At 39.2% G+C, this 19,971-nt stretch overlaps 2 protein-coding genes across 5 annotated transcripts in view; one reads left to right on the forward strand and one right to left on the reverse strand.

Annotated features, from left to right (window-relative positions):
- Nucleotides 1-946: 946 nt before the first annotated feature.
- LOC108424752 (zinc finger protein 16) lies at nucleotides 947-8,029 on the reverse strand. Its single transcript, XM_037536340.1, has 4 exons — nucleotides 7,878-8,029; nucleotides 6,124-6,160; nucleotides 5,505-5,670; nucleotides 947-4,067 (listed from the first exon to the last, which is right to left on the reverse strand). Exons 1-4 carry the CDS (start codon nucleotides 8,027-8,029, stop codon nucleotides 3,151-3,153), a joined length of 1,272 nt encoding a protein of 423 aa, XP_037392237.1. The 3' UTR covers nucleotides 947-3,150.
- LOC108424749 (transcription activator BRG1) overlaps nucleotides 7,823-19,971 on the forward strand; it is a 32,993-nt gene continuing 20,844 nt past the window's right edge. For 2 of the 4 annotated variants that reach the window (XM_017692961.2, XM_017692962.2), the window contains exons 1-12: nucleotides 9,952-10,173; nucleotides 10,263-10,395; nucleotides 11,201-11,629; nucleotides 12,658-12,756; nucleotides 13,753-14,020; nucleotides 14,280-14,406; nucleotides 15,401-15,574; nucleotides 15,791-15,964; nucleotides 16,347-16,568; nucleotides 17,140-17,270; nucleotides 17,390-17,444; nucleotides 18,124-18,236. In XM_017692961.2, the coding sequence (XP_017548450.2) occupies nucleotides 9,952-10,173; nucleotides 10,263-10,395; nucleotides 11,201-11,629; nucleotides 12,658-12,756; nucleotides 13,753-14,020; nucleotides 14,280-14,406; nucleotides 15,401-15,574; nucleotides 15,791-15,964; nucleotides 16,347-16,568; nucleotides 17,140-17,270; nucleotides 17,390-17,444; nucleotides 18,124-18,236 (2,147 nt within the window). Of the gene's footprint in view, nucleotides 8,000-9,947; nucleotides 10,174-10,262; nucleotides 10,396-11,200; nucleotides 11,630-12,636; nucleotides 12,757-13,752; nucleotides 14,021-14,279; nucleotides 14,407-15,400; nucleotides 15,575-15,790; nucleotides 15,965-16,346; nucleotides 16,569-17,139; nucleotides 17,271-17,389; nucleotides 17,445-18,123; nucleotides 18,237-19,971 lie in introns of those variants that run through there. The other 2 variants (XM_017692959.2, XM_017692960.2) reach the window with 2 other exon arrangements.

Below are 19,971 nucleotides of genomic sequence, written 5' to 3' on the forward strand. Positions count from 1 at the left end.
CCCAACAGATATCATGCACTTAGCAATCTGTCTTACTATGTCCGTAAACTACATGCCTGGGGGGTGTTAATTAATGGGGCAACCACTAACCAACCAATCATAATGCCCCACTTAACATACTACATCTTCTACATGCTTCTGAAGTGGCAGGCAGAGAAGAAAAAAAAAAACCAAAATCAAATTCAAACTAAACTGTTAAACCTAATATTAAAGGCTACATCAATCAACATGCTCAGTCTAAACCTTCTCCTGACTTCTACTCATGCAGATTACTGAGAAAGCCCACAGCGTCGTAGGACCAGTATTAATTTTGCCACGGTCTACATGTAAGGGCAAAAATGTGTACTTTGTGCAAACTTCCAGAAAGACCACCCAGGATACAGGTATCAGCAGACATTTGTTACCCAAACTCAGTCATTTCATAGTCAAACAAACGAGAGGAAGTACATTTTTCCAAAAAAAAAAAAAAGATTTGGGTGTAAATATCAACCATGGACTTGAGCTGAGCTGAAGGGCCATCTCATAATTGTTGCTTATGCGCTCACAACTGTTCAGACTGAGATCCAAAGTGATAATGTTGAGCACCTCAGTCGAAACGGTGGGCACAGGGCAGAAGACTGAAGATTTAGATTGAACAGTGGCTTGAAATGCATCACTCTGTATTGGCTGTACTTCCGGAATAGGCTGCATGTTGCTCAAAGACACATAGCAGAATGTTAAATGGGTAAAACCTTTTGATGCTTTCTGTAATTGTGGCTCTGCTGTTGATTCTCTGTTGAACCTGTGGCTGCTTTGGACAGATTTACCACAAAAATATTGGCAGAAAGCTGCTACACTTATGATTACATTTTCGTGCTGAACCTTAAGTAGAAACGAACACCAATAACTGCAGTGTGCGATAATATTCACAAAAGCAGGGAACAATTTTGAGCATGTATAAAGAAAATCTGTGAGCCGAGATTATGTATTTATTTTGTGCAAATAAGGGATAATTACATTAACATATGAAGAAAGCACTCATGCACAGGCAAAGGATGGGGCAGCCCAGGGTTGGAAAATACCACACCTACTCTAGAGCCTGGATTCAATCAGAAATCTGCTTCAAATATCACCTCAGTCTACCACTCTGTGGTATTTTGCCAAGGCTTTTCTGTTGGTTCTTAAAAACATCTGATTGAACCAAGGACAACTAAACTAAACACGTCTCGTGAATGGTTAAATACATACATATGTCTTTAAAAAAATGACAGCAATACGTTAAAAAAAAAAGGAACAAAAGCAAAAATGTAGTTAGACACTAAATCTAATTCATAGGATCTGTGAAAGATTTAATACACACTCTTCGCCTATAAGTGCAGACCCCAGATATTACACGTTAAAAAAAAAAAGAATCATAAATTGTGGTTCCACAACAGAGGACACTCACTTGGTAAATACTACTTTCAAGATAGTGGTGACAATATATTTGAGGAGTGGACAGTGTGTCACATTTAACTAAGAATATTTTCCCCATGTACTCTTTACATGATGAGCACAGTAGCATTTTACAGTGCCACAATAGTGGCAGATGCAAGCACAAGATCATTGTGTGCCATTACATACAATGATACATTAAAGAAAATACAAAGAAAAAAAAAACATGACAAAAGTTAATGTCAGGGACACACACGTCTCATGTCAAAGTCAACCATCATTGCCGGTGACTGCTTCTGAACACGAATGGAATTCAGCACACGCTTGAGAAAGGTTTAAAAAGTAAAAAAGCAAGTAATAATTGTACATACAAGGAAAGTAAGCATACACATAAAGAATCTCCTTTACAATATACAGTTCTACAGAGTCTTTCACTTGACATATACCTTGCTACAATATACAAACATTGTACTGTACAATCCACACTTTAAACGCCACTTTTTGTAAATGTTATGGGAATATGAGCATCTATAAAAACATCTATGGGAGAGAAACAATAGACGAGTGTAACTTTAGCCAGATGCAGAGGTTGCCAGTGAGTAACAGTGGCCCTGTTTTGATAATTGAAGGCAACCACCTCCACAGGTCACGCTCAAAACGCGCTTCCCTGTAAATAAAGGCATGTAGAGGTAGCGGTTATAAAGTGATTTGGAATACGACTGGATTGGAAATGAGGGGAACAAATACCTTTAACTTGGATGGGAATATCTACACTTCTTTTTTTTGAAAATATTCAAATAAGAATCCATATTCATTTTTATCAAGGAATGTCAAAGGCCAGTCTGGTAACTGCCCTCTCCATTACTATCTGGGGGTACATACATTAAATAGCACAGGCAGGTCTGACCCTCCTTCTGCAAGAGTCAACATGTATGCAAGTTTTTGCTTCAGCCCTTCATGAACACACCTTAAAGGAATGAACCTTTCAACCTATTCTCCATCTGCTGCACTTATATCATATAATAAAGGAACAGAAGACCTGATTACTTCCCACTGGCTTTCATTATAAACAGTGAGTCAACAGGTTTTCTGTTCTTTTATCAACTATAAAGAAATGCATTAAAATTATGGTCTGAGGTAACTGACCGTACAAATCCCATTTTCACCAAGTAGGGGACAAAAAAGGGCCAGTTGTTGCTTCCTTCTCATTTTCTGACAGCAGTACAGCAATACATTTAGTACTTTTAAATACTGACTTAATATTTCAAAATATTTACTTAAATCTCAAAATACTGACTACTGATGGAAAATTATGTTTCTCAAAATCCTGATTATCTCAAAATAACAAAAAATTTGAGATACTCTGTTAAAATGTGTTAGAAGAAAAGTATTTATTTCAAGACACTAAAATAAGTCTAGATACAAAATACGAAGTCAAACGTAGACATACTGCTGTCAGGACCAGAAAAGGAGAAAATAAAGTCACCGGCCATTTTTTCACCTCTACCTGGCAGAAATGGGCTTTTCAAATGACAGATACAGCAGACAGAAATTAGGTTTAAAAAAGCCAGAGTATACCTTTAACCCTAGAGCTTCTGTTGAACTGTACATTACCCAGGGCAGAAACAGTCCTGCAGTACAGTGACATTAGCAGTCAGACTGGCCACACATACAATAAAATAAAACAAATGCCCTGCAAAAACCAAAGACCAAAACTAGCCCTAACATAAGTCGATTTTACACTCTGTCCCCATTATGTATCCTCTGGTGCCTCTTCAGCTCTCCAGACCTGAAAAAGTTCTTGCCACACTGGGCGCAGTGAAAGGGCCTCTCCCCTGTGTGGATGCTCTGGTGGCCCTTGAGCCTCTCCAGCCTGGAGAAGCTCTTGTCGCACTGGTTGCAGTGATAAGGCTTTTCGCCGGTGTGAATACGCCTGTGCTCCTTGAGGTGTCCCGATTCTGAGAAGCTCTTTCCACACTGGTAGCACTGGTAAGGCCTCTCTCCAGTGTGCGTCCTATGGTGCCTCTTCAGATCACCTGATCTAAAGAAGCTCTTCTCGCATAGAGTGCAGCGGTGGGGTCTTTCTCCCGTGTGGATACGCTGGTGACCCCGTAAATGTCCGGAATCAGAGAAGGTCTTTTCGCACTGGGGGCATTTGTAAGGCCGCTCCCCGCTGTGGATTCTGAGATGTCTCTTTAGATCCCCTGATCTGTAGAAGCGCTTAGCGCACTGCGAACACTGGTAAGGCCTCTCCCCCGTGTGCATCCTCTCGTGCTGCTTCAGGTGTCCTGAATCTGAGAAATTCTTGCCGCACTGCAGGCAGTGGTACGGCCGCTCTCCCGTGTGGATCCTCTCGTGCCTTTTTAAGTCTCCTGACGTGGGAAAATTCTTACCGCACTGAAAGCAAGGGAATGGCCTCTCGCCACTGTGAATTCTCTGGTGGCGCTTAATGTCACTGATTCTGAAATACTTTCCACAGTCCTGGCAGTGATACGGCCTCTCCGCTGAAGGCTGGCTGTTCGGTTTGGGTGGAGGGCTAGTGAGAGCGTTAGGGAGAGCAGCAGTTAGAGATGCTGTGAGAGGTGTCGTTTTGGGATTTGCTCCACCGCAGCAAGCTGTGAGGCACTCTCCTGTTTGCTGCTGAAGATGCTGAGCTATTCAATAAAGAGAGTGAAAGAAGCAATAAATAACCAATTTCCAGCTAATAAACATTTACATGTACATGGCACAGGACTTTAAGGTTTTTAAAGTGAAATGCCACCCATTTTTAAATATTTCTGCATAATTAAATCACTAAGATTGTGTGTAAAGGCTACCTCACATGAAAGCTTTTACACAAAATGGATACAGATATAATGCCTGAGACACTGTTTTACTAGTGTTTGATATAAGGTTTTAGGCTAAGAAGCATTTTTTAAATCTATTCAGAGTGGAGAGATTCATGCAGTGTTGCAAGGCTAAATAGTCCCAGAGATATTTTATTTTTTCCAGATTTACAACAATTTTACACACATTACATATACAAACTCAAAAAAGCATTCACTGGTCAAATAAAACGGCTATATTTGCCCTGATGTCACAACCCCCGGTTCCTTTCACCACCACTGGAAAGAAGACCAGAATCAGCCTGTTTCTCTACAATAAACCACTTCACATCAAAACTCTTTCAATGACCGTTTACATCTCAATAATTAAAGTAACACAAAAAATTTGTAAGAAAAGCAGAATTGTGCTTTTAAAGGCATTGTTTTAACAGAGCACTATGCTTTCACCTAGCAATACAGCCATCTAAACAGTGTTTTTACAGTACACTGTGCCATTAAAGGGAAACTCAATTTTTGTTTAAATTTCTACATAATTAAATGTTTAAGATGTGAACAAAGTCATTCAGAGTGGTCTGGTATGAAATGCTTTGTTCTAGAGAAACTTACCAACTCAATTGTTTACAGTAGAAGTGACAGAAACATTAAGTCTGCCTCTAAAAGCTCCCTCACAAAATATTTAAGAATATGCTGCTTGATTCCTGAGACACAGCTTTATGCTAGTTTTGGCCTAAAATGTGTTGATAATCCATTTATGGCAGAGGGGTCCATGCAGGGCGTTGTAAGGCAAAATAGTCCCCTCATTTTTTTTTTCCCTTTCAGATTTTCCACAGTTTTACCATCATGAATAACACATATAAAACTCAGAAAACGTGCAGGTTCACTGGTGGTTCTGGAGAGCAAATAAAATGCCTGTATTTGTGTTGCAGACTCCTGGTTCTTACCGCCTCTGTGAAGAATCCTGAGTGTTTAATTTTCTCTGCAACCAATCAATTTACACCCAACCACCCGGCATGCTTACCTGGAAACGACGGAATTATGCCAACCTACCATTTAGACGAAATTCACCATTATGCGACATTTTTGTGGTATTTACAAGACAGCAATATATTTTAGGGGAAATAACGTTAAGACATGTTGGTTTTCACGACGCAACGTGCCTTATACAAAGTCAACGTATTTAAAAGTATTTTAAAGACGTTAGCGTTACTTTTCCGATCGAGTGTGATGGTCGCAGATTTAACGCGCTGCAAAACTGCACCGACTCACCGAAATGGAAGAAATCCTCGACACTCTCGTCCTCCTCTTTGACTTTCACGCCGTGCCCCAACGGACGGCCGTAGTGCTGAAACGGTGCAGCCCCCCGCGGTCCTCCTGCTGTGGGTAGAAATTTAGAGCTAGAGGAGAGAGCCTGGTTCAGTTTGTTCCCGTAGTCCTAAAACAAGAGGTGGAACAAATCATTGCTCTACCGCGTTAGCTAGGTGGGCTAAAAACTCCCCAAGCTAACCTAGCTAACGTCGCTACACAAAACAGCCACGGACATTTTGTGCAACCGGCGGGATTTACGAGAGCAAAAGGCAGGGAGGGAGGGGTGGAAAGGGGCGAGGAAATGGGAGCTAGATTTGAAAAAAATACTCCAAATGAGTTTTTGAATCTAAGTGAACAAACAGAGTCTTGGATTTGACGTCTAAATTGAGATTTTCGCAAACATGAATTTAGCTAACTTACGAGGCTTCCTACTCGCAGGCTTCTCGCTCGAATTACCTCGCTCCACCTTAAATGGTGCAGCAGTTACATTCTGACGCCCGAGGCACCTTTTAAGGTGGAACCGGAATCTGGAACAGGACGCTTCGTCGTTTAACTCGCGCAGCACGGTAGCCGTACTCACCGAACCGAATGAGTCCGCCTGCGTGGGAAGGATGCGGCTAACTTAACGAGCTACAGCTAACGCTAGCGCACCGAGCGCGGTCTAAACACGGGATTTTTTTCTTTCTTTACGCGATGGTTCTACTGCGAAACCCGCTCAATTCGACAGATTAGACACTTGCAAATCACATCCACTCACCATATCCACTCTACTCGCCCATTTGTTTAAATTATCAACGAAATTCATCGGTTACCAGGCGAACAGGCAGAAAGTCGATATGCACCGGAAGCCTGTTGTGTTTACCAAAAAACAGCGCAGCGGCGGCGCAGGAAGCTCAGTACGGCCGCCTGTCGGTCCGGAGCGGCGGCGGAGGCCAAAATACAGTTTTTATTTTTCAAAATATTTTAAAACGCTCCCAATTTTATAGCATTCCCAAACGAATTATTACAAATCCCCGAAGTACAAAATGTCCTTAAATCTGCACGTGATTGGAAGTGCATTTGGAAATCTCTTGTTCATTTTCATTTGTGTACATATTTTAACGTTTTCTGTTCTCATTTTGTATTATTTATATTCAATCTTTTGTTGCTGTGCAGTCTCTGCATTCCAAGAAATGTTATCGGAAGGCATTTTCTTGCTTTTGATAAAATAATGCAATTATTAATATAATTGAAATAAGTGTGTTTACTCAGTAACCCAAGATAATTTTGTGTGAGGAGATATTGAAGTAAAACGAGGCACACATCTTATTTACATACGATTTGATTAATACTAGCCATTCTTATTGTCATTATTTTTATTACTGTTGTTAGCGTAGTTGTCACATTAATATATTATTATTGATGTTATTTTGAATATTTAATTTTGAACATATTCATATTACGTTATTGTGTTATAGCTTTGTAGTTGGTGATATTTCTCACATTACTGGTACATTGTAATATATTCTAATTATTTTACTGTTTGTATTCTACAGTAACAACAACTACTACTAATCATCAATATCATCATAGTAATAATAATAATAGTTATTGTTATTAAGCTGTATTTAATAAGATGTGGTGTAAGGGGTAACGTTAATATGAATGGTTGAATGGTCAAGTATTACGATTTTAAGGTGACTAGTTATGAGAAACGTAATACGTCTCCTCAATATACGAATTCGTAGCCACGCCTTATTAAAAAATAATCACTATGTCACATTAGGGACACAGAGATCCCCACAGAGATCAAATATTTGGATCCTCTGGCTCAGAATCGTCCTGCTTTTCCACAAGACCCCTGTCAATGAGGGTCTTCATCCCTCCCTTTATCAGCATCAGTGCAGACACCAGTAGACGCCATCTCCACACCACCTTCATATAAAACACCTGCAAATCCATCCGTCCATTTCGACCATGTGCCTCCCCAGTATTACTCATGTGCCTCTGTCCTGAAAATAACGTTTCTCACTGAGTAGGAACAGATTCCTAAGCACACCTTAGACTAAACCCATCACTGCAGCCACAGCCTGGGGAGACCCACTGTTTAAAACTACTGTCGGGAGGAAGTTTGTACAGCCAGACACAGTCAACATTTGGGGATAAACAGATGCGCATTGCAATCTCCTTCCCCCTGTCCTCATCCTCACCCTCCCTCCCCTCGACACCAACATCAAAAATAATAAATAAATAAATATAAAAGCTCTCGTGCCAGGCTTTTTGGGGTGGTGAAAATTCACCCTCTCTCTCTCTCTCTCGCTGGAATCTCTCTTTGTCCTCCACGGCTCTCCGTACATGCCCAGCCTGAGGATGAGCTGCGTGCTAGAGAGCTTACGGTAATTACGGCCGTCTGCTGTAGATATGCAACAGCGAGGGCTGCGCTGAGTCTGCTGCAACTTCCATTCCACATTCGCCTGGTAAGTCAGTCTAAACACCAACACCAGCATCTAACACCCGCCGCGCTTTCAGCGCCAGATACAATGGCAACGCCATTTGGCCTGTTTATTCGCAATTGCATAGGGGGAAAAAGCCGCTTCAGAAAGTGATATGCAATCCGTTACGTGATCTCCATGCAAGTTGTTAATGCAACATCATGCACGGTGTCGTTCGGGGTCCTTATGGCTGGACGCGTCCACCCTGATGTGCTGCAGTCGCCCTCTTCAAGCCTTCACGCAGCAGTGAGCTGAGAAGGACAACCTGGAAGACATTTTCTTTTCTCTCCCAAAGCCTTATACTTGTTCAACTAGGTGCTGTTGTTTCTCTCTTCTCTGTTCGATGGTTGTGTGTCAGTGATTTTTGAGGTTTGTGCAGTGCAGGTTATGAGCTGACCATAACGCCCAAATCAAATGTTCTATCCTGCTGCAAAAAAAAAAGAGAAATCCCATAATATGCCCATGCCTATTGTTTGCAACCTGGGTCTTGGCCAGTTGCAGCAGCCAGCAGCATCACCTGGCATTCCTGATGTTATGACTGTACAGGATTAAGTTGCTGTGCATGTCTAATTATGCTGCTGTATGCCTTTAGTCATGATCATTTGATGCCTGTTAATAAATAAGATGGGATTTATTAGGGATTAATTAATGATTTGTGAATCTTGCAGTTGTCAGTCATACATCTATAAGATGTAATTATTCTTGCTGGATGTGGCTGGATACAGATATTCTTAAAAATAAGGCAAAATGCTCTACAGGCCCATAATGTATTGCAAGAAGTGTTTGATGTTATAAAAGTATTTCGATAGGAATGCATAGGAGTATATACAGTATGTTGTTTGTCGTTGGTATTAAGCCTCTTCCAAGTTAATATACTGTACAGAATAAACTTTGTGCCATTCTTTGTGACAGGGTACACATAAAACATGCCTTTCTCTGTAACCAAGTGATGTTGAATGTGAATATAGTAAGGAAAAATATGTACAATCTTATTTAGAAATTGAATACTTTCACAAGTCGTTGTTATGATGCCTCATCAAGGAGAAAAAGTTGCACCAACCAGGCTTGTGTACCAGGCCAGATGTCCCCACTGAACTAGCAAAACACATCTCTATAACTCTATCATGAAGGAATGTTGAGTGAAAGGTTTTAGACTGGGATGCATGCGCAGTAGGTACACATCTAAAGGTCTGAACCCCATTGAAAATCAGCTGTTTTTCTTTTAAAGCAAAATCCATTTGCTTTGAGTGACCTTAACCTTAATTATATTTACTTCATTAAATAAATGATTGAACATTCTATTTTGTCACTACCAAAACAATCATAATGCTACCAAAATGTTACTAAACATGTAGTGACTGTTTCTGTAGTGACAGTTCTAGCCAATTTTGAGCAAAACTCAAAAATGTTAGGCAGTACATGACTAGCAAACATAGCTTTGTACCCATCAAATCACGATATTTTATTAAAACACTAAAATTTGCTTATAAATATGTGTTTTCGTAGTGACAAATCTTAATGTTACACAATGATTTTCAGTCTTTGGGACACATTTACTTCAAAACAAAACTGCTCACCATGTTGCAATGAGGGACAGGGATGCAGTCTCACTTCTTAAAATGCTTGGGTGTGGCTAAAAGGTTTTGGTAGTGACATATAAAATATAATGGATATTTTCCCCAACTGTTGAGCCATAGCCCAGCCTAATAATTCATTAGCAATTTAATATAATAGACATTTATGTTTATATCTGCATGTTCAGCTTTTCTGCATTGCACTGAATGAATGCAATGTTAGTGTTTAATATGTGAAATCCTGGCAGTTATTAACAGTTAACCTTAATGCTGCAGATCAAACTTTATTCACAGTCTTTGTGCCATTCTTTGTGCCAGGCTATATGAAATTAATGATGTCTCTTAATCTAATAATGCAGGAGGATGTCCACTCCGGATCCTCCTTTGGGAGGGACTCCCCGGCCTGGCCCCTCCCCGGGGCCGGGGCCGTCTCCTGGGGCAATGCTGGGGCCGGGGCCCTCCCCTGGATCCTCCCACACTATGATGGGCCCAAGTCCCGGACCCCCAACCACATCCGGTCACACTCTCCCTCAGCAAGGACCGTCTGGATACACACAGCAGGAGAGCATGCACCAAATGCACAAAGTAAAGCCACAGCCTCTCTGTGTGCGTGTGTAGTCTGTAGAGATTCACTGAACGTGCAGTTATTTTAAGGTCATTGTTTGTTTCTGCAGCCTCTGGAGGGCCTGCATGAGAAGAACATGGCAGAAGACTCTCGCTTTAGTCAGATGAAAGGAGTGCCTATGAGAGCAGGAGCACATGCTGGTATGGGACCCCCACCGAGCCCTATGGACCAGCACTCACAAGGTACAGACCCAGAGTACATATCTATAAAGGTCTTAGGATCGTTGTTTTGAGTATTTACAGATATTTGAATGCAATGTGTGATATATTTTACTATTTACTATTGTCAGTGTTCAGTCCTTACTGTAGCAACTTTTTTATCTTTGTAACTCAGTAGTTATTCAAAGTGACACTCTGGCCAAAATGAAAAATTGTAACATTGCTACATATGCTTGGACATGTCTGCTCGTGTCCTATAATGGTGCCACAGTAATCTCCAGAGTGAGATATTCCAGTTTAAAGAGTTTAAAATCCTTTCTGGTCTTGAACTAACATTGTCATTTTACATTCAGTTTACATTACAAACCTATCTGTAATTGCAGTTACATAATTAATTACATAGTTACATAATAAATTACATTTACATTCAGTGTACTTGACATTTGTCAGTTCTTTTGCTGGTCATTCTGAGGACAATGGGAAAGGAGAATGTCCATCTGAGTCAGGTCGATGCACTCTAGCCTTACAGGTTGAACATTTTTGATTTCATAAATTGAAAACCTATTAATACAGCTGAAAAAAGTGAGGCATTGAACTTACTTGATTCTACATGAATAAAATCTGTTACATCTACACATTCATTGCCAAAAGTAAGGAAACATGTAGATATAATGTATTTTATTCATGTCGAAATTGTGTTCATACTTGAATCAGGTTCAATGCTTTACATTTTTCAGTAAGATGTTTTTCAGTCCGTTCTCCTGTCTATTCCTCTGTACATTATTTTTTTGTTTCTATATTCCTGTCCTTCCCATCTCTCCATCTGCAGGCTACCCTTCTCCATTAGGCTCCTCTGACCACGTGTCCAGCCCTCTCCCAGCAGGTGTACCGCCCTCCGGCCCCCTGCTGTCTTCCTCCGGATCCTCTTCCGCCACACTGGAAGGCGCCGACTCCCAGCAGAACCGCCCTGGGACACAGGGAGGGGGGGCAGGTTCAGGGAGCAGCACTCCAGGCTCCTCCACCAACCCCACGCCCTTTAACCAGAACCAGCTGCACCAGCTGAGGGCACAGATCATGGCCTATAAGATGCTGGCGCGCGGGCAGCCCCTCCCAGACCACCTGCAGATGGCAGTGCAGGGCAAGCGGCCCATGCCAGGAATGCAGCAGGGCCAGACCATGCCAAGCCTGCCCCCTGGTGGAGGAGGGGGTCCTAACACGGGCCCTGGACCTCTGGGCCCCAACTACAGCAGAGCGCATGGTGAGCAGAGTTTTGATGCTGCCGTCATGCATTGCCCACTCCTAAAAGCTGATTAGCTGAAATGTCCGTTGGAACCTGTACAGATATTCTCTTATTATTCTGTTGTCTGTCACATCCTAATTAAACCTGGTTACTCAATCAGAATTTACCTTCTTGATGAATCAGCAGGGACCTTTTGCAAATTTTATGATAATAACGCATAAGTCTAATGGACAACCATTTTTGCTGCATAGTATTTTTATATATTTATATTTTGTATTATTCTTTATCAATGTAAGTTTTTGTAAAGCTTTTCTAGTTCATTTTAAGTGCTTAGAAGTTAATTTTATAATGTGGCCTTTTTGAAAAACTTGACATGAAAATTCTACCTAATTACTTAATTACTAATAAAAGTAATTATGACAGTCATAATTCTGTTAAACCCTTAAACACTAATGTTTCATGTGTGCGCATTCTTCACTCTCATCACCACATAACTTACATATTAGTTTAATAGTTGTTACTGAATAATTAATTTTAGTATAAATAATATGTTAAATGATCAATGACAGTTTAACGGGTTAAGTGTCATTTCTTTAGCTCATCCTTTAAAACCTATTTACTTAAAGAATGTGAATTCAGTTTATATTTGCATGTTGCAAATGTCTTCAACCCATATACAGTTTTTTTAGTTATAAAAAAATTATTCTCAGTTTGTCATGTCATAAAATTTCAGCCATTTAACTACACAAACAGTGTAGTGAAGATGACGTTATTTAGCTTTCCTCTGCCTATTTAAATGTCTTAATGTGGTCTAAATGGAAAGCACATTTTAAGTTGGCTATTCATATTATTTGGTGGAATTCTTAAGCACAAGTTAATTAAGGTTCTGTTAGGTATTTTATAACGCATGTTATAGGGGTGTAGTAGTAAATGAAAACCTTTTCAAAAAGCCAGCTGGGGAGTGGAATTGTGTTTAACATTTTGGTCCACTGCGGTCCACTGTGGTAACTTAAGTAAAGGGTTAGTGTGTGCCGGCTGCTCCGCAGGAATGACTGGACCTAACATGCCTCCACCTGGCCCTTCTGGAGTTCCTCCTGGCATGCAGGGCCCCCCTGCTAATGGACCCCCGAAAACCTGGCCGGAAGGTTAGACATTATTACCTTTGCTAATATCCTCTGAGATGTTTTATCATAACACTAATGTTTTTATTAGATATTATTTTTAAATAATTAAGATTTTATTATTATTCAATTATTATGGTATTTATTAAAATATTTATTAAGTGAAATATTTTCCCTTCATTTAGCTGCAATAGGAATTTTCATGTTGTTGATTATTACTCAGAGAAAACTATATTTAGCTGAAGTGGTTTTGCATAGGGAGGTTGTGTGATTTAAGTGATTCAAATAAGATGTTTTAAATTCAGTGTGAATCTGAGGCCACATGTGTTTTTGCAGGCTGACTGTAGTTGTAGAGTGATTTAAATCCATTATGAATCTGCTCTGTGTAGTTTTTACAGTCTGGCTGTAATAATTATGGAGTGATTTTAATCCAGTATGAGTCTGCAGTGTGTGTAGTTTTACAATCTGGCTGTAATAACTGTGTAGTGATTTTGATCTGCTGTGAATCTGCAGTGGGTGTAGTTTTTCCAGTCTAACAGTAATGACTGTGAAGTGATTTAATTTAGTGTGAATCTACAGAGTGTGTAGCTTTAACAGTCTTTTATTAACAATTGTGGAGGGATTTTAATGCAATATGAATCTACAATGTGTTTTTTTAGTCTTGACAGTAATAATTCTGTAATTGGCTGAGCCAGCATCCCCTCAGTAGTGTGGTCCTGTGACAATCTACACGAATGTAATGTGTAGATAGACACCAATGTGAAACGTGTTGTTATTGTCATTGAGTGTGGTGTAACACTGACGTGATCATCCAGGCTATTACACAGATGCAGCGTCCCGTACCAATCAGCCAATTAAATTCCTCTAATTACACAATCTACTGTGGTAAAAATAACCTAATTATTTTAAATTCTGATTACTACATACTAATCAACAAGTTGAAATGCTATTTTAGAATGAAAACTTAACTAGAAAAGTTATTAAAGCTTAAAAGGTATAATTATTATAATTATTTCAAAGGTCCTATGGTGAACGCAGCCACCCCCTCCAACGCCCCTCAGAAGCTGATCCCTCCTCAGCCCACAGGCCGCCCCTCACCAGCACCACCCTCCGTGCCCTCGGCCGCCTCTCCAGTCATGCCACCCCAGACTCAGTCTCCTGGACACCCGGGCCACCCAGCCCAGCCCACTCCTATGATCCCCCTGCATCAGAAACAAAACCGCATCACCCCCATCCAGAAACCCTGTGGACTGGACCCTGTGGAGATCCTGCAGGAGAGAGAGTACAGGTACAGGAAATGTTGAAATGTAATTTTCATCTATGATACACTAAAGTACTGTGTGTTATATTGCAGACTTTGTTACAGCATAGAAATGTAGCAAAACATCTGAAGTCACCCCAGAAAGTATTTGCAGTGTAGATGATTAATAGTAAAAGTATTAGTAATACTGCTGTTAGCAAAACATTGGAATGTACTTATGGTTTATGTGTAAAGATTTAAAATGTAAAACTTTTCCTGTTTTGTAAGTATTGAAATTTTTTCCCAGGCTTGAGGCACGTATAACTCACCGCATTCAGGAGCTGGAGAATCTTCCGGGCTCGCTGGCAGGAGACCTGCGTACAAAGGCTACAATAGAGCTCAAAGCTCTCAGGCTGCTGAACTTCCAGCGACAGGTATCTACTGCAGATCATTACTCAAGATCATTTTTCAAAGGAAACACTCATTTAAACAGCTCTTACTAAATGTATGTGGTGTAATTCATTTGTTATTTATCACTAACATGGCGAGTGTCTAGGGCTGGATGATGACACTGGATGTAAATTGGTGTCACCAGATAACTGCTTTAGATTTGCCTGATACTTGATGATGTATTTGTTGTAAGCAGAACATACAGGCAGTGCAGGATTCCTGTACTAAAATGTTAACACAAAGCACATTCTGAACCCTGCATTTAGTGACTTTGTCCTGAAAGCCATTATTGTTCATTGCCAATGCATTGTAAGTTCACATTTTACAGCAGAAACAGTCAAGCACCAGTACTACTGTCCAACAGAACCCGATAAATCTGTTCAGCTAATCAGCATGCAGCATTAAGGTCACGTGACACAAACAGTGCCGTAAAGTGCAATATTTGGGTGGAAAAGCCAAAATTTCACAACTCACATAGTGCACTATATAGGTAGCAGTGAGCCATTTGAGATTCGGCCTTAGGATTTTATGATATCTGATCTTCTAGATCTTTTAACGTTGCCCATTAATGGGCTGGTTTTGTTGCAATTTTCAGCTTCAACTTGCTTTATGTTAAAGAATATTAAATACTGCCCTTAAACTTGTATGCTTTATATGGCTTGGGTTAAGTGACCACTGGAGTTATCTTCTTTTCCCAAAATCTAAATTTAAATTGAAACAAAACAATTTTTCAATAAAGTTTAATTTTGTAAGTTACCTGATATTTGCTGAGTTATTTTTACTTAATCAAAACAACCCAACTACAGATTGATTGATTTTGCCTAGAAAGCACATTAAAAACATTATTTATGAAAATTTGTTAAAATTGTGATATTTGTTTTTGCAAATGAACTCTTCATATTTACAAGTGAGAGAACACAAAGGCCTCATTAATCCTCTACATGTGATGCCATATGTCTGTTTCTATGTTTTATGCAGCTGCGTCAGGAGGTGGTGGTGTGTATGCGGCGGGAGACGGCTCTGGAGACAGCTCTGGATGCTAAGGCTTATAAGCGCAGTAAGAAACAGTCACTCCGAGAGGCTCGCATCACCGAGAAACTGGAGAAGCAGCAGAAGATTGAACAGGAGCGCAAACGCCGGCAAAAGCACCAGGTAAAGAAACAAACACAAACATGGAAACAAAACAAACACATATACACAAAAAACAACAAACATGAAAACCAAACTGTAAAGAACGTTTTATGAAAAAGTTATAAAGGAAAGGCAAACACCAAACCTCAGTACAAATCTCTGCAGCATGTAATAAAAAGATCACATAGGTGTCTGTCTGTTGATGTCATTTATTAATAGATATGTTTGTTTTTCCAGGAATACCTGAACAGCATCCTCCAGCATGCTAAAGACTTTAAGGAGTATCATCGTTCCATCACTGGGAAGATCCAGAAGCTGACCAAAGCTGTCGCTACGTACCACGCCAACACTGAGAGAGAGCAAAAGAAGGAGAATGAACGCATCGAGAAAGAGAGGATGAGGAGACTGATGGTGAGAAGGCAGACAAACACTAACATATATGTGCAGATGAAAAAAAATGTCATGTTTTACCTCTTCTTCTCAGTTACTCAGAATTACTGAATATTATCTGTGCAAAAAAACAGGAAACATTAGAAATATTATGTACAGTATCTATGTTTTTATATATATATATATATATATATATTATATATTGCAGTGAGTGTATTTGTGGTTGTAAAAACACAATCTTTTTAGAATAAATGCAGTCAAACATGTTGCAATACAGTAAAAAAGCTACTTTGAAGAACAAAGATACTGGATTTGGGTGCCTCCAGCCTTTATATGTATCATACAGTCATATGCACACTCCTGCACCTACTCCATAGGCTCTTTACTCTCTTCCTCCCTCTAGGCGGAGGATGAGGAGGGCTACAGGAAGCTGATCGATCAGAAGAAGGACAAGCGCTTGGCCTACCTGCTGCAGCAGACTGATGAGTATGTGGCCAACCTCACTGAGCTGGTGCGCGCTCACAAAGCTGCACAGGCCCTCAAGGAAAAGAAGAAGAAGAAGAAAAAGAAGAAGAAGCTGGAGAATGCAGAGGGGCAACCTGTGGCTCTGGGACCGGATGGAGAGGTGGGTGGGGGATTTGGACTACAGCTGAATCTCCATCTTTGGGGGTTAGTGAATGTACACTCTCTCAATGTCGTTGCCCTGAACAGTCTCAGCTTGTCCTTGGCTCAGCACACACTTCCCTCTCAAACTAGTGACACTTATGTTAATAAGTTTATCATTTTTAATAATGTTTATAACCATAATAATGTTTATAATTCAGTCTATAATAATATATGTAAAAATTAGAAATGTGCATTCACTGTAATTACACTTTCCTCGGGTGTCTGTCTAATACATTTTAATGTTGAATGTCCAGCAAAAGCTTTATGGATTTTAGACAAATAATTGATCATATGTAGTTTTTATTCATAATAAACATATAATAAACTGTATTATTGTACTGTAATTGTCACCCTGCATGTTTTTCTTTGTCTTGAATATAGATTTTAATATTCAGATATTTAAACCTTGGTTAACTTTGCGCTCAGCCCCAGCAATAATGACAATAATAATGCTAATTCTTCTAATTATGCTAGCATTTTTGCATACCTGTAAATTACATACCAGCATCACTGTGTCCTGTCTCCTGTAGCCACTGGACGAGACGAGTCAGATGAGTGACCTGCCAGTAAAGGTGATCCACGTGGACAGTGGGAAGATCCTGACTGGAGTGGATGCTCCCAAAGCTGGACAGCTAGAGACCTGGCTGGAGATGAACCCTGGGTGAGCTCCTGGAAGCTTGGCCTGGAGTTTTTATTCAAAAATATTTGAATATCTTCTTTTAAAAGGATGCTTTTGGCCTGAACTGTTTCCATCCTCTCACATTCATTTGACCACTACAGATATGAGGTGGCTCCAAGGTCAGACAGTGAGGACACAGGGTCTGACGAGGAAGAGGTGAGGTACAGCTAGTGTTAATGTATTTTACCTTTAAGCGCTTCTGCAACAGACACATTCACAGTATATACAAGCAAGTCGCATAAAACATCATTACTATTTATGTGTTTATACATAATGTGTAAATGGATAATTTTACCACATTGATTCCAAGATAGAGTTAAAAAAAATGAACTGACTTGGGTTTCACACTAAAATCCTTCTGTTCTGAGTGACCATGTACCTTAATTATGTCTATTGTATTGAAACACATATTTGAACATTCCATTTGTCACTTCTTGAACAGAATAATCATAATTATAATCCAGCTGCTCACCATGTGGAAATGGGGGACAGTGAAGCAGTCTCACTTTATGCTCTAAAATGCAGGGGTGTGGCTAAAATAAACTTTAATAATAAACTTGGGATAGAATTTTTTAATAAACGTTTTAATAAATTTAACTAAAGGTAAATCTAAAGCTTTCACGTTCACTTTAAAATAAATTAAAAGTTTTTTTTTTTCATCGAAAAAAATGCAAAATTCTTAAGCAGACAGGACAGTTTAAAATACAGCCTTTTAATGTTTAGGGATAAACATTAATGAAGTTCTTGTTTATAATTGATGTGATTCTACTAAGAGTCATGTAACATAAACTGATATTGGGGCACTTTAAATTATTATTTCAATTACTGAACACAGGAGGAAGAGGAGGAGCAGTTGCAGCCATCACAGTCCTCTGTGGAGGAGAAGAAGAAGATTCCCGATCCTGATAGTGAGGATGTGTCAGAGGTGGATGCCCGTCACATCATTGAGTAAGAATGACTGAGGAACCTATGTAGAAGGTCAGGTTAGGAAAGTATATTAGTAACTAGGCAACTAGGACCACCCACCTATCTTTCTTATTTACATTTATTCAGTCTATGTGTGTCGTGTTCTGAAGGCTTGCTAGGCTGGACACTGATGATTAATATGACTGTAGGGTTATTTAGTATTTAGCATTAGTGTTTCTGATTTACTAAATACTTTCAGAAAATTTTGCCATTGTGTCCAATAGATGGAAATCTTTATTATGAACTTAGTGGAGAATTCTGCCCGTTTTTCAAAATGTTTCCATAATTTGGTTGTTTAGTTGTTTAGATTTAAACAAAGTCATTTGCAGTGTTTTTATATGAAATGCTCTGTTCTAGTCAAAATCATTCACAGTGGAGGTGATAGGAACCAAACGTCTCAGGAGTTCCTCTAAAAGTGCTGTTATCATTGTTTAACAATAGTTTTGAGATATAGTTTAGGCTTAAAATATAATTTGAAAATATATTTATGGTGTGGAGATACATGCAGGTTGTTGCTATGCAAACGATAACAATAGTTAACAATAGTTTTTTTTTTCACATTTACCACTATTTCATTCATTTCATTCAATATCATTGTCAATATTACATATAAAAACTTAGAAGACATGCAGGTTCATTGGTGGTTTTGGATAGTAAATAAAATGGTTATATTTTATTTACTTACAAAATGTTGTAGTAGTTACTGTTTCAGTACTTTTTATTAGCTTATTTTGAGCAAAACTTAAAAACACTAGCCACTTTCATGTCTGTCAAACAGCCATGAACCGCTGTCCATACATAAAATCATAGTTTTTTGGGAAGTAAATGAAAGCACTATATTTGTATTCCTGTCACCACCACTGCAAAGAAATATAAGTCAGTACATTTGTGAACTACAATGCATTTCACGTCACACCAATCTGAATTATTTTTTTACATTTTAGTAAATGAATTGAAATGTTTAAAAAATGAGTGGAAAGCACTTTAATTGTTGCGTTAAATCCGAAGTCCGAAGGAAAAACTGGCAAACATTGAAAATACCTATTGTTGATTATAGTTATATTATGGAAGTATCAAATGTTCAGGGATTATTCTTTGCTTTAAAGTATATTTAACTACCGAAACCAAGATGCATGTTGGTAATAGTGTGTTGGCATTCCAGAAAATAAATAAATAAGAGCAAATTCAGCCTTCCTTATGGCCACACTGAGACACATTAGATCTGTCAAACTTCGCTGTTTATTACTCACATCACTTTTGCCAATTATGTATTAGTGTTATATTGCTAAACGTTCCTGAATTATGAGCCATTAAAAAGGAGAACAATCATGTGACACAGTTCAAATATGTATTGGTCATATCTGACTAGTCTTTGGTTGGTAATTTGACCGTTCCCAAAGGAATATTGTGATAATTAAAATAAGTGCTAGTATTACGCAAGTTATTATCTTTTGGCACATTTCGCACACCATGGATTTGACCATTCCTTAACCATCCTATTTACAATCAATCTATTGTAGAATACATTCCACTATATATACAATAGAGAAGATAGCACTTAATTATAGGCAATACCAGCAGAACATCACCAACCAGTTAACTACACTCATACTTTTAATGCCACTGAGAAAAATTATAATGTAGGTTTTCAGTCTGGAAAAGAATACAGAGGAATATGCAAATGAAGTAAAAACTCAGGAACATGAGATCTGCTCTC

Source organism: Pygocentrus nattereri, chromosome 30 (assembly GCF_015220715.1).
Source record: "Pygocentrus nattereri isolate fPygNat1 chromosome 30, fPygNat1.pri, whole genome shotgun sequence".
NCBI lineage: Eukaryota > Metazoa > Chordata > Actinopteri > Characiformes > Serrasalmidae > Pygocentrus > Pygocentrus nattereri.

Coding starts and splice junctions, on each gene's coding strand:
- LOC108424752 (XM_037536340.1), bottom strand. CDS start 8,029: ATGCTGGTGTTGGTGTTTAGACTGACTTACCAGGCGAATGTGGAATGG. Junction 5,671..6,123: donor AGGCGGACTCATTCGGTTCG/GTGAGTACGGCT, acceptor CTCTTGTTTTAG/GACTACGGGAACAAACTGAA. Junction 4,068..5,504: donor CGAGGATTTCTTCCATTTCG/GTGAGTCGGTGC, acceptor TTTATTGAATAG/CTCAGCATCTTCAGCAGCAA.